The sequence below is a fragment of the Clavelina lepadiformis genome, chromosome 2 (genome assembly GCF_947623445.1).
Source record: "Clavelina lepadiformis chromosome 2, kaClaLepa1.1, whole genome shotgun sequence".
NCBI lineage: Eukaryota > Metazoa > Chordata > Ascidiacea > Aplousobranchia > Clavelinidae > Clavelina > Clavelina lepadiformis.
In genome coordinates, this window is record NC_135241.1 from 26,170,045 (window position 1) to 26,180,405 (window position 10,361).

Sequence of the window (10,361 nt, forward strand, 5' to 3'; positions counted from 1 at the left end):
TAAAAATCCGCGCCAGTAAACAGATTTCTAAAGTTAAATCGCACCAAGTGATGCGTAACAAGTCACTGTTCCTTGTGAGTCTCTAAATACTACGTCATAACCTGCTATTGTCCCACACCATTGTTATGCAGCTTTGTATCTGCAAATATTCCAAAGGACTCGGCTAATTTAGACCTATGCTACGGGGACTATGTTACAGTGAAAATTGTCTGAAAATCCCAGTTGTTGCATCAGCCTACATGCGTGATACTTGCACGCGCAGTCCACTGAAGACCACCAGACATGACTTCGGTGCTGATAAATTCTTACGAAGCTTCGAGTTTAATGACAAGTTGTGATGATGAAGACATTATCGGAAGCGGAACTTTCGCGTTGGTTCGGAAATGCGTCCATCAACAACTTGGAGTGGTGGCCGTAAAATGTTTTTCCTTTGGTGAATCAGCACAGACAAGAAGTCAAACTTCAGAAAAGTAAGTTTTTATCGTTTTATTTGCTTGGTTCAATGCTTTAAATGTGGTACTAAGTCTGGTTGCAATAGACCTCTACAAGGCAGCCATTCTTTCCGGATTATTCTCAACATAGGAGAGACGGGTCTTTCAGCCTAAAGCAGATTAAAAATGGAAAATTGGGCTGGTAAAAAATGAAGTTTGGGTTATTTTATGCATTTGTATTGAATAGAATTAAGGAATTTACCAAAATTAGGATTCTGATAACAAAGTTTGGATTATTCCACTCACACTTTGCTTAAATTATGATCGATGTTACGCAGAGTGAAGATGGAGGCCGATGTCTTGTATCAGTTCAGACACGACAACATCGTTAAAATTCTCGGCATAACTCAGTGGGGAAACTGCTCTGGCATCATACTGGAGTTCATTGAGTCGGGCAGCCTCGATGATTTCTTAATGTCATCAAATGTCTCGCACATACCATGGCCTCTCAGGCTGAGATTCTTCAATGAGATCTCTACTGCTTTGGCTTATTTGCATCATTATGATCCAAGAAAGGCTTTTGTTCATTGTGATTTAAAACCACAGAATATTCTTCTGACACCAGATCTGACAATAAAGATTGCAGATTTTGGTGCCACAAATATGGCAGTGGCCTCAGGAATGGCAGATACTTCTTTTGTTGTGGCCCCAAACACACAGCACACACCCTTCTACACGGCTCCAGAGTTGCTGAGAAACCCACTCCTCGAAAGAAACACTCCGATGGATGTTTACAGGTAAATTTCAGTCTCTTTGTTTTTCGCTGATTGTCTGTTTCAAACCAAAATGTGGATCAAGTCATTGTTTAGCGCAATTGGAACAAACGCTCACCTCCAAAATTGGAACAAACGCTCCAAATTAAACAAGTAACAGTGCAAGGAATAAAATTAGTAGATATCTCATTTGACACAAATGTGAAGTCATGAGGGTCAGGATGAGTCTTGCATTGGTTAACTGCTCACCCCTCAAATGTCATTCTTTTTTAAGTATTGGTCATGGTGTTTTTGTTTGCCAGTAAAACTACTTTTCTATTACAGTGTTGGAATGATTGGATATGAAATCTTAACGAGGCATCATGTGTTCCAAAATGCAATAGACCACCAGCTTGCCATACAGCTCATCATTGACCGAAAATTGAAGCCTGCTGAGAAATACCTGGATGCAGTCGAAGCATTGTTGGATAACAAACCAGAAGAATTTGAAGTCTTTCTATTGCTGAAAGACCTGATGACGCAATGCTGGGCTTATGAGCCACAAAACCGTCCCGACATACGTGATGGTAACAGCTACTGCCGTGCTTAGTTAAATGGCAACATACAGTGGTCAGTTCAACGCCAAAGCTCTTTACTGCTCATCATTTCGTGTATTTTATGTCAACTTTTGTATCTAGTTCGTAATAAGACCGGTTCTCGGATGCATTTTGTGAAACGTCCTCAACAAGTTTACAAAATGTCCGACTTGAAACAGCAAATTCAACCGGAAAAGACCGAGTCAAGCATGAAAATGAAGTTGAGCGAGATCTCCTATCCATTCCTTGAACGACCGGCACCTTCAAATCAAAGCAGTCTTTCTTCTGCCCCCTCTCTACCTGAAATCAACTCGTCAGTGGAGGTATGTCCCGGCTTAGCCATTTGCGTCACATTTCGAATTTTACAAATTGTTTTTTTACTTAGATTTTGGAGATTTGATTGCATTTCACCTATTTCTGTCGGTTGGGGATTTGGTTTATTCCAATCAGTTGAATTTTTGATTTTAGAAATTAATTTCATTGAGCAAGGCTATACTTCCAGGTCAATCATTCCCAGAGATCTCCATACTCCAAGCTGGCAGATCCCGATACGTCCTGTGCAAACCCTCCAGGTAAGTTTTCTCGGCTCATCATTGATCCAAGGATTATGTTTTACCAAGTTGCACGAATCATTTAACGTGTGTTGATCTTCAGGATATGAGACGGCTTGTGCTGATCTTCCCTCCTACTCCAACCATCCTCCCCCAAGCTCAGGTTGAATCTTGATTATTCAAGTTTGCATTAGAACATATATTTGATGTGTGCTATGTAAATAAACTTATTAGTTTATTTTAAAATACAGCAACTGCTTTGTATTAAACGTAATTGTGGGATTCTGGCACACCAATGTTATATTTGTGTTCGTGCAATAGCTGTCATATGAAACCTACCCATGTTTTATTGCATGAAATATAAAGTTGTATTTTCCTTAACACGGTTATGTCATGTTCATGCAGCTCTGAAGAAAGAACATCTTCCATTCACAGAGCCACCTCAGCTGGTGATAAAAGATCACTTTGTTGTTGTATACAATGCAACTTTCATTTCAAATAGTTTATTTTGCTTTTATCCAGCAAACCCCTGCACCCTTATCTGCAGTCGGGGTTTCCCTCTTACCCACGCAAGCCAGCGACTACCTACCAACAAGTGGTACATATTTTATTTATTTGTTTGTTTACCAAGTTGAAAGAATGCTTGTGCTTTGATTGGCTTTTACACAATTTGTTAGATATTAGCCAATCCTATGCTGTTTGCTGATCATGCAAATGCAAATTTTGTATTTGTACATAATTTTTTTCATATTATTTCAGAGTCTGAAATGAATGAACTTCTTGAAGAACTGAAGAAATTTTCAGTAAAACTGAAGAAAAAATGTGAATACAAGTTTTATACATCACCCAGTTTTGTTTTTTGTGATTGTTGGTTGATTGATTTATCTTTTTCATGAGCAGCCGATCGAAGGAGCCTGCTAAAATTGTGGCATCGTGTCGCTGAGATCAACAATGGAGGCCTCACGGGCAAAGCTGCTGCATTGTGTCCTGAAAAACTCAAACTGTCCAACGTTGCGATGACCGATGAAGATGTGTCAGCTTTCTGCTTCATTTTGAAAAATGTCGGGAAACACTTGAAGTGCATCGACCTTGAATCTTGCAAACTCGACGAGAATTCGTTCCCACAAATCTCAAAAGTGATCTCACAAATGGAACCAGAGCAGGTGTGTTGTCACTTAAGGGTTTAAACAATGGACATGATTATTTGGCCAGTGGCATTGTCAATTCTGAATTACTGTAAGACGTCCACTTTTGTAATGTTTTATTGCAGAGTATTTTTGAAGATGATATTTGATGTTTTAGTCATCATACGTTAAACATGGCCTACTTAGACTCGTTAGAGACGTTTTCTTGAAAGTGTGGTGAACTGATATTGGTTTAAAATGTCTTCATTGTACAGATTGATGACCTCGATATCTCCTTCAACCGTCTCCAGCCTCACAACACCTCTGACGTCATCAGCCTGCTCCCAACCGTGCAGAAAAGCTTGATGATGATCGACTGCTACCAATCCACCTTCAGCGGTCACAGGAACGCCGACCTCTCTGAGCGACATAAATTGAAGGATGCGGTCGGGAAGCTCGAACACTCGGTGAGTGGTTGGCGTCCGACTCATCCAGTCTAAGGTGACTGTACGTACATTTTTACGTCATAATTTCCAGCGTTTCTCTCTTTTAAAGAAATTGGTCATTTCCTGGTGCTTTTCCCACACAATCGAAGCAAAGAATGCAGCAGAGTCAGACTGCATTGTGATGTAATAGAGGTCGGATCGTGACAGGATTGATGGAAGTTGAAGTCATCATATGTGACGTCATAATGATATTCCCTAAGCCAGGGCTTCTCAAACTGTGGGTCGCGACCCCGCTTGGGGTCGCAAAATGTAATTTTGGGGTCGCGAAACCAATTTAATTTTTATAAATTGAATTGTTTTTTGATTATTTTTTATTCGCTTTACTGTTTTCATTACGAGATTCCTTTATTACTGCAGGCTACAGTTACTGTACTTCGGTTGATTGCGTGCACTTATGATTTTTCCAGAGACAAAAATACCACTTGAGATTTGTGATTGGACGTTTATTGTTTTAACATCATTAATGTGTAGGCTACCTCTCAAGGGGTCTCATAGAAATTTATTTTCTACAATGGGGTCGCAGATAAGCAGACCCAAAATGTTTGAGAAGCCCTGACCTAAGCAGTTTATTTTATATTTTTCAGTCGTAGAATTTCAACGACCAGTGAGTCAATGGATGACGTCATTTCTTGCTGACTTAAACACTAATTAGTAATTACAAGTCGTGCTTCTATGCGGGGAATTCCCTCTTTTAATTGTTTGATTCGTTCCTCCAGCAAGGACCTGGGATTAGCATGAAATGACGTCACCGTTTCTTTCTCAGATCACTCGACCGACGTGATTCACAATTTTAAATGTCTGCTACTTAATGCACCAGTTGCAGGGGAATACCCCATTATTGGTACCGCTCAAAAGCAAGACTAAGTTACGTCATAAATTGAGCGGTTGCGTCATCAAAACATCGTCATCGTATTTCATGCGATTTCGAAGCATTTTGCATTTGCGTTTATTTATATGTCAGCAATAAGTCCTCCATCTTCCTTGTTTCAAGTAGTTTTTGGAGCTCTCTGGAGCTAATCACGACAATAACTTAGCGCTGTGTGCTTGCGTTTGTAGATTATGATTGATTATGACTTGTTTTTATTGTGAAGATCAGTTGATCAGTTGAACGAATAAAACAGCTTCTATAACTTAAAGTGTTGTGTCGTCATTAGCCCGAGCCTGGTAAATACAACTCTGGTGATAAATGATGCTGCTTCGTACAAACGTAAACTTCGACAAAAGAGCGTTTTGTGAGTGTTGGTCTTTGCGGGCACTGCGGCCGCCAAATTTGACGCCTTCGTGAAAACGTGAACTTCAGTAAAACGAGTGGTTGCGTCTGGAAGTAAAAAGCTGGTCTCTATAAATTATTAAGTTAGTATGGAGGAAACCATTAGTGGGAGGGTTGTGTGCGCACACTAGAGGCGCCGCTCATCTGAAATGATGTCACTGAATTTTTAGTTGAAAGGGACAGCCCCTTCGTCAATACATATTGTACGTTTGTGCCTTGGAGGTTCTGCGAAGTATCTTTCAATGATAAGTACTTTTCCTGAAATACGAGGTTTGTCAAATTTCTCATAAAAACAATTGCTTCGAAATATGTTTCACTGCAGTCTTAACTTGAATCGTTATTAACTTTAACCACGTCATTTCCTCTCAACCATAGAAATCACATATTATCAAGTTGCTCCATATTGATGGTACGTATTTGAGAAAATGACATCATGTCTTACCATTCTACAACAAAGTTGGCAACATAACTTTCTCCTCATAGTCACGGCGAGAAATAAACGATATGGTCATGGTGACGTAAGCCTTACGCAGTTAGCTAAACTCGCATATTTGGCAAGTTTTTGTCGCTGCCAGACCGTCGACTCTTTGCTGAGGTTGTGATTCAATCGGTATGAAAACAAACGCAGGTCTAATGCAATTCCGCAGCCACAGAGAAGACGATTTTTTAATTGTCGCCATTAAGTTGATTGACAAGGTCAATGACAGTTTTGTATGGGTGGGACCTGGTTTGAACTGGCCAATCAAAAACCTTCATTTTAAAGTCTTCTGCTTCGAGTCTAAGATTTATTCGGACAAGTTTTCCGTTTAAAATTTTTATGGTCATCATAATCTCACGATAATGCAATTAATGCTCAACTTATTTCACGATTATATGATCACGCCACGGAATAATGGCTCATTGTTTACATCACAACCACTTACATCCTTCCATTAAGCCCGGTTCGTGAATGACGTCATATAAACAAAACATAATTTTTATGGCTGAGATGAAACTAAATACACTATACAGAGATCATTGTTTGATAATAATGAATGTTCTTGTAGTTACGTCAGGCTGATGAGCGTCTGTAGATGAAATATAGGACGACGCTCCCCATGCACAAACATATCACTATGGCAACCAACCTTCCCTCTGGCGCCAACACGCGCTCGATTTCCAATTCTGCAGTTGTTGCTTCGTAACCACTAGTAAGGGCCACAGTGCTCATACGCTTCTTGAGATGAATTTGCAATTCACCAACCGCCTCTGCTGAAATTGAAACCTACAGATCAGCCGACTTACGTGAAGTTTCTTGTCCTATTACTTAATAATGCATAATAGGGTTAATTTTGACGTCACAACTCACTTTCATCAAGTCTGGGATACGAAAAGTTGCTGGATAAATCAAAGCGAGCGTGGGTGTGGGTCCGGAATTTGTGGTACCTGACGTTCCCACGCCTGTCTACGTCACCCTCCGCGTATAGCAGGTTAAAGTCCTGTGACGTCAAATCCCACGTCACGTTCCTGCCGTTGACAATCTTTGTCACGCTGAGTGGTCGATTAAACACGCAGTTCATTATGTCGTCATAAATGAAGGTGTCGACAATGTTTGCCGGGGAGACCTGTCATGGGGAAGATATTAGACCCGACTTTAACGTAACCTTTGACCTCACGAAACTCACCAATCCGTTCAACTCTGGTCGCATAAATCCGACGAGATGGGCCGAGATGACCCGGATGTCGACCGCACCCGGGTGAGTGACCGCGCACAGGTAAGCGTCGTCGTCTCCCTGCCAAGAAGAAGAAGATTTACTCCACAATCTTTCGGGCGCCCTCATGCGGTTATCTCACCATGCCCTCGTCGGTTGATATGGCAACTGCGATGTATCCTCTCGACATCCCCCGGATGTTGAATTCAATCCACTTCTCTCCGTTCCTGGAGAAGCTCTTCCATCTGATGAACCTGCATCCATCTTTGCACTCTGAAGAAAAAGTCCATCGCCCTCCACCGCCAGATGTCGCCACAATCCTGTCTTTTTCACTCGGCTTGCTCTGTAATACATGATAATGAGCGCCATCTTGTGACAGTGGGACTATTTCGCGAAACCGACAACATGGATAAAATTTTGGGAACTCATTTGCACAAAATGTTAGGGTATTACCCACCTTGGCGCCATCTTGCGCGAGAGATCGAGCAAGCAAAACCATTAAGATCGTTGAAAGCAATTTGTGCCAATTTTCCATTTTTCTTTAACTTAAATTCTTCTACTTTAGAGAAAAAGAACTTCTTTGTTCACTTCCGGTGTTCCAGCAGAGCTAAGCTTTGTCATCAAGAGGAAGTTGCAAGAAAAGAACTTTCGCTTTCAAAGCCGGAACGTGCGAGTTGAAAGATTCTACTCCAGTAAATCGCTCACAAGCAGTATTTTGTTCACGAATCTGCTTTAAACTGAGCAGAAAATATTGTGCTCGTGTGATATAAATTATTCTGGCATGCTTCGATTTTACGCTGCATTTGAGCTAAATGCTGTGAAATTTGAGGATGGAGAATTCTACCGGATATTGGCATCGATGAAACTTTTAATCGCGACGCCGCGGTTATTTCCAGATAAACAAGTCTGGCTTTTATTAAATCACTTATTAGGCTTAGAACGCTTTGATGATTTCACAATGAAAATATATTAACAATCCGGTATATGTGATATCTGGTCTGAAGTCTGACATAAATTGATTGCAGATGAAAGACGTCGCGTTTTGCAACTTAAATTGCGGTCCATTGCCAATTAAGTTGCTTCGACTGAAACTGTCAAGTATTCGTGCGATGACTCAGCAGAATAATCGCTTCATCACAATGAAATGATAGCTCCCTAACACTCGCAAATTCTAATGCGCAGACGCCTATTGCGCAGAACACATCAACGTTATCTCATAAAGCAGGTGATTGCCAATCTTACTTGGAACAAGCAGCGCGGCAAATTGAGTTTTGTGAATTACTGCACCCAACAAGCTATATTTGTTTCTAAGCTTGCATCATTATGAGATCACAGATGATCTCACTTCAAAGAATTGTGTAAACTCTTCTAGACATCGACTAACCACCACTGGGGGGCAGAGTGGCGGGCTATCAACTACAGGGCGGGAAATCAATGCCAACATGATACAGCCCGTGCGTGTAAGATGTTGTTTCTTTATGGACAAACTCTTCCTGGATACTCTTTAACTCTTCCTTCCTTTCTCGGTAAAAGATCCCGGCGTAACATGATGAAATGCTACAGCTGTGTTTTAAGTGTGACGTCATCAGTGAAGGTTGAGCAGACCAGCCCCTTGTTGAGGAACTTCAAACCTTTTGTGACGTCATACGAAATACAAATTCGTGAAAGCCTGAATAAGATGCAGTGACTTGGAACAACAGCCTGTAGTTTCACGACGTCATCTTGTGGTCGTATTTAGTGATGACGTCATTATAAAACATATGCAAGACCATAATGAAACCGCTTTTTCGCAAAACGCTCTCTCGCGGTTAGATAAGTCACGTTATCTAGCGGAAGGAAACGAAATTTAAGTTTTACTCGTTAAGTCTATCTCGCCAGCAGTCAGTGCTTGGAACCGAGGAACTAAGAAGTTCTTCAGAGTGGATGCCAGGCCATATCAGACGCCATAACGTTGAAAATGTTTGGACACTTCGGGTTACGCAATATGTAAGTCCGGCATTCCATCAATCAAGGATTCATCAACGTCATTTTAACTTCGTTGAAATTCGTGGATTTCGTGGCCGCGTGACACAGGAAAGCGATTTATAATTACGCGCTAATGGCTGACAGCTTCCGAAGTTTGAATTAATGGCGCCGCCATCAGTGCAAAAGTATCATACATTGGTGTGATATCGACACCCATGAGACAGAAGCATTTAAGTCGTAACAATCAAAAAGAACTGGAGGCATTGTTGGAAGAATTTGTGAACATAATTTATTTAGATTTACGTTGTATTGATGGCATCATAAATCCAAAGGTTCATTGTGACGTCTATGTATACGTCAGTTAGATTAAAGGATGAGAATTTGAAAAATGAGCTTGGTGGAGTAGGGTGGTGGGGGAGGAATCGTTGATTCTGAATCTTAAGCTTAGGTTAGGGCCACTACGTCATGATAGCATGCCGACACGAGGCGGTTGTTAAACCTAAACTTTTTCTTCTTGCCCCTCCCAGTTTGGACTTTGACGAATTGCCACGACAAGTTAGCGTCGCGCGTAGCTTTTGCTTAAATTATGACGTCAATTTATAAATAATAGTTTTCCACACAGTTAGTCTGGTTGTTTCAAACATGAAATATCTTGTGGTATTTGTTCTCGTCTTGTTGGTCTGCGTCACAATTGGAAAACGTCAAACGGGGTCAAAGAAGGGATGTCGGGCTGAACGAAGGAGAAGGGCGAAAGCTCAGTGTGTAGGAGGTAAGCGTCTGCGCATGCGCGTTTATGAATGACAATATGACAAATCTCCATTAATTATTATTGAACAAATCCTGCTCGAAGGGATTGACGAGGAACCGTGCCGCAACCCTTGTTTGAACCGGATGATCAGTAGCAAGTCCAAATGCTTTAGGACCAAGTACTGCTGCTGGAAGGGTGGCTCCTGCATCATGAAACCAGGTGAGATAGCTTATTGGTGCTCACCTCTCATATAACTTGTGTGGCGTGGTCATCAGCCGTTGCCGTGACATAAAAGGTAAATCCAACAAATGCGCCATAGAAAGTGGATCGCTCATTTTTCATTGTGACGTTTTGAAACATTTTTGCAAATTTAAACTGTCGTTAACTGTAGAGTCAAAAGCTGCATTTTCTCCTCTTTGTGTCTCCAGATATTGAGAAACACGTGGCTTTGCTATCTAGCATTACGTCAGCACCAACCAACGTGACGTCAGCATCACTCAACGTGACTTCAGCACCACTCAACGTGACGTCAGCACCAACCAACGTGACGTCAGAAATGCCAGGGAATTTCACTTTAAAGCCAATAATGGGTAGAATATTTCTCAGGCTCCGGTATCCTGGGTAGATTTGCGTGTTGTTGTGCTAATGTGTGCAGCTCTCTGCTGCCATTTCGTATTCGGAAATAGGAAGCAATAAAATGCCAAAAATTTAATCTGATTTTTTAAGT

General features: G+C 41.2%; 3 protein-coding genes across 4 annotated transcripts; 2 read left to right on the forward strand and 1 right to left on the reverse strand.

Annotated features, from left to right (window-relative positions):
* Nucleotides 1-4,393, forward strand: LOC143447451 (uncharacterized). Of its 2 annotated transcripts, XM_076947560.1 has the most exons (13): nucleotides 329-470; nucleotides 539-633; nucleotides 770-1,228; nucleotides 1,529-1,770; nucleotides 1,882-2,102; nucleotides 2,282-2,351; nucleotides 2,434-2,493; nucleotides 2,736-2,779; nucleotides 2,853-2,928; nucleotides 3,090-3,152; nucleotides 3,231-3,493; nucleotides 3,730-3,921; nucleotides 4,010-4,393. In XM_076947560.1, the coding sequence occupies exons 3-13, from the start codon at nucleotides 777-779 to the stop codon at nucleotides 4,085-4,087; spliced, it is 1,761 nt and encodes a 586-aa protein (XP_076803675.1). In that variant the 5' UTR covers nucleotides 329-470; nucleotides 539-633; nucleotides 770-776; the 3' UTR covers nucleotides 4,088-4,393. The 2 variants fall into 2 exon arrangements, with proteins under 2 accessions (XP_076803674.1, XP_076803675.1); XM_076947559.1 differs by lacking the exon at nucleotides 539-633 and having other exon boundaries at nucleotides 1-470.
* A 1,599-nt stretch (nucleotides 4,394-5,992) lies between these two features.
* LOC143445019 (putative ferric-chelate reductase 1) lies at nucleotides 5,993-7,456 on the reverse strand. Its single transcript, XM_076943811.1, has 5 exons — nucleotides 7,379-7,456; nucleotides 7,064-7,264; nucleotides 6,895-7,002; nucleotides 6,579-6,834; nucleotides 5,993-6,481 (listed from the first exon to the last, which is right to left on the reverse strand). The coding sequence occupies exons 1-5, from the start codon at nucleotides 7,454-7,456 to the stop codon at nucleotides 6,282-6,284; spliced, it is 843 nt and encodes a 280-aa protein (XP_076799926.1). The 3' UTR covers nucleotides 5,993-6,281.
* A 1,907-nt stretch (nucleotides 7,457-9,363) lies between these two features.
* On the forward strand, nucleotides 9,364-10,346 carry LOC143447480 (uncharacterized). Its single transcript, XM_076947606.1, has 3 exons — nucleotides 9,364-9,655; nucleotides 9,737-9,853; nucleotides 10,063-10,346. The coding sequence occupies exons 1-3, from the start codon at nucleotides 9,529-9,531 to the stop codon at nucleotides 10,257-10,259; spliced, it is 441 nt and encodes a 146-aa protein (XP_076803721.1). The 5' UTR covers nucleotides 9,364-9,528; the 3' UTR covers nucleotides 10,260-10,346.
* The last annotated feature ends 15 nt before the right edge of the window (nucleotides 10,347-10,361 follow it).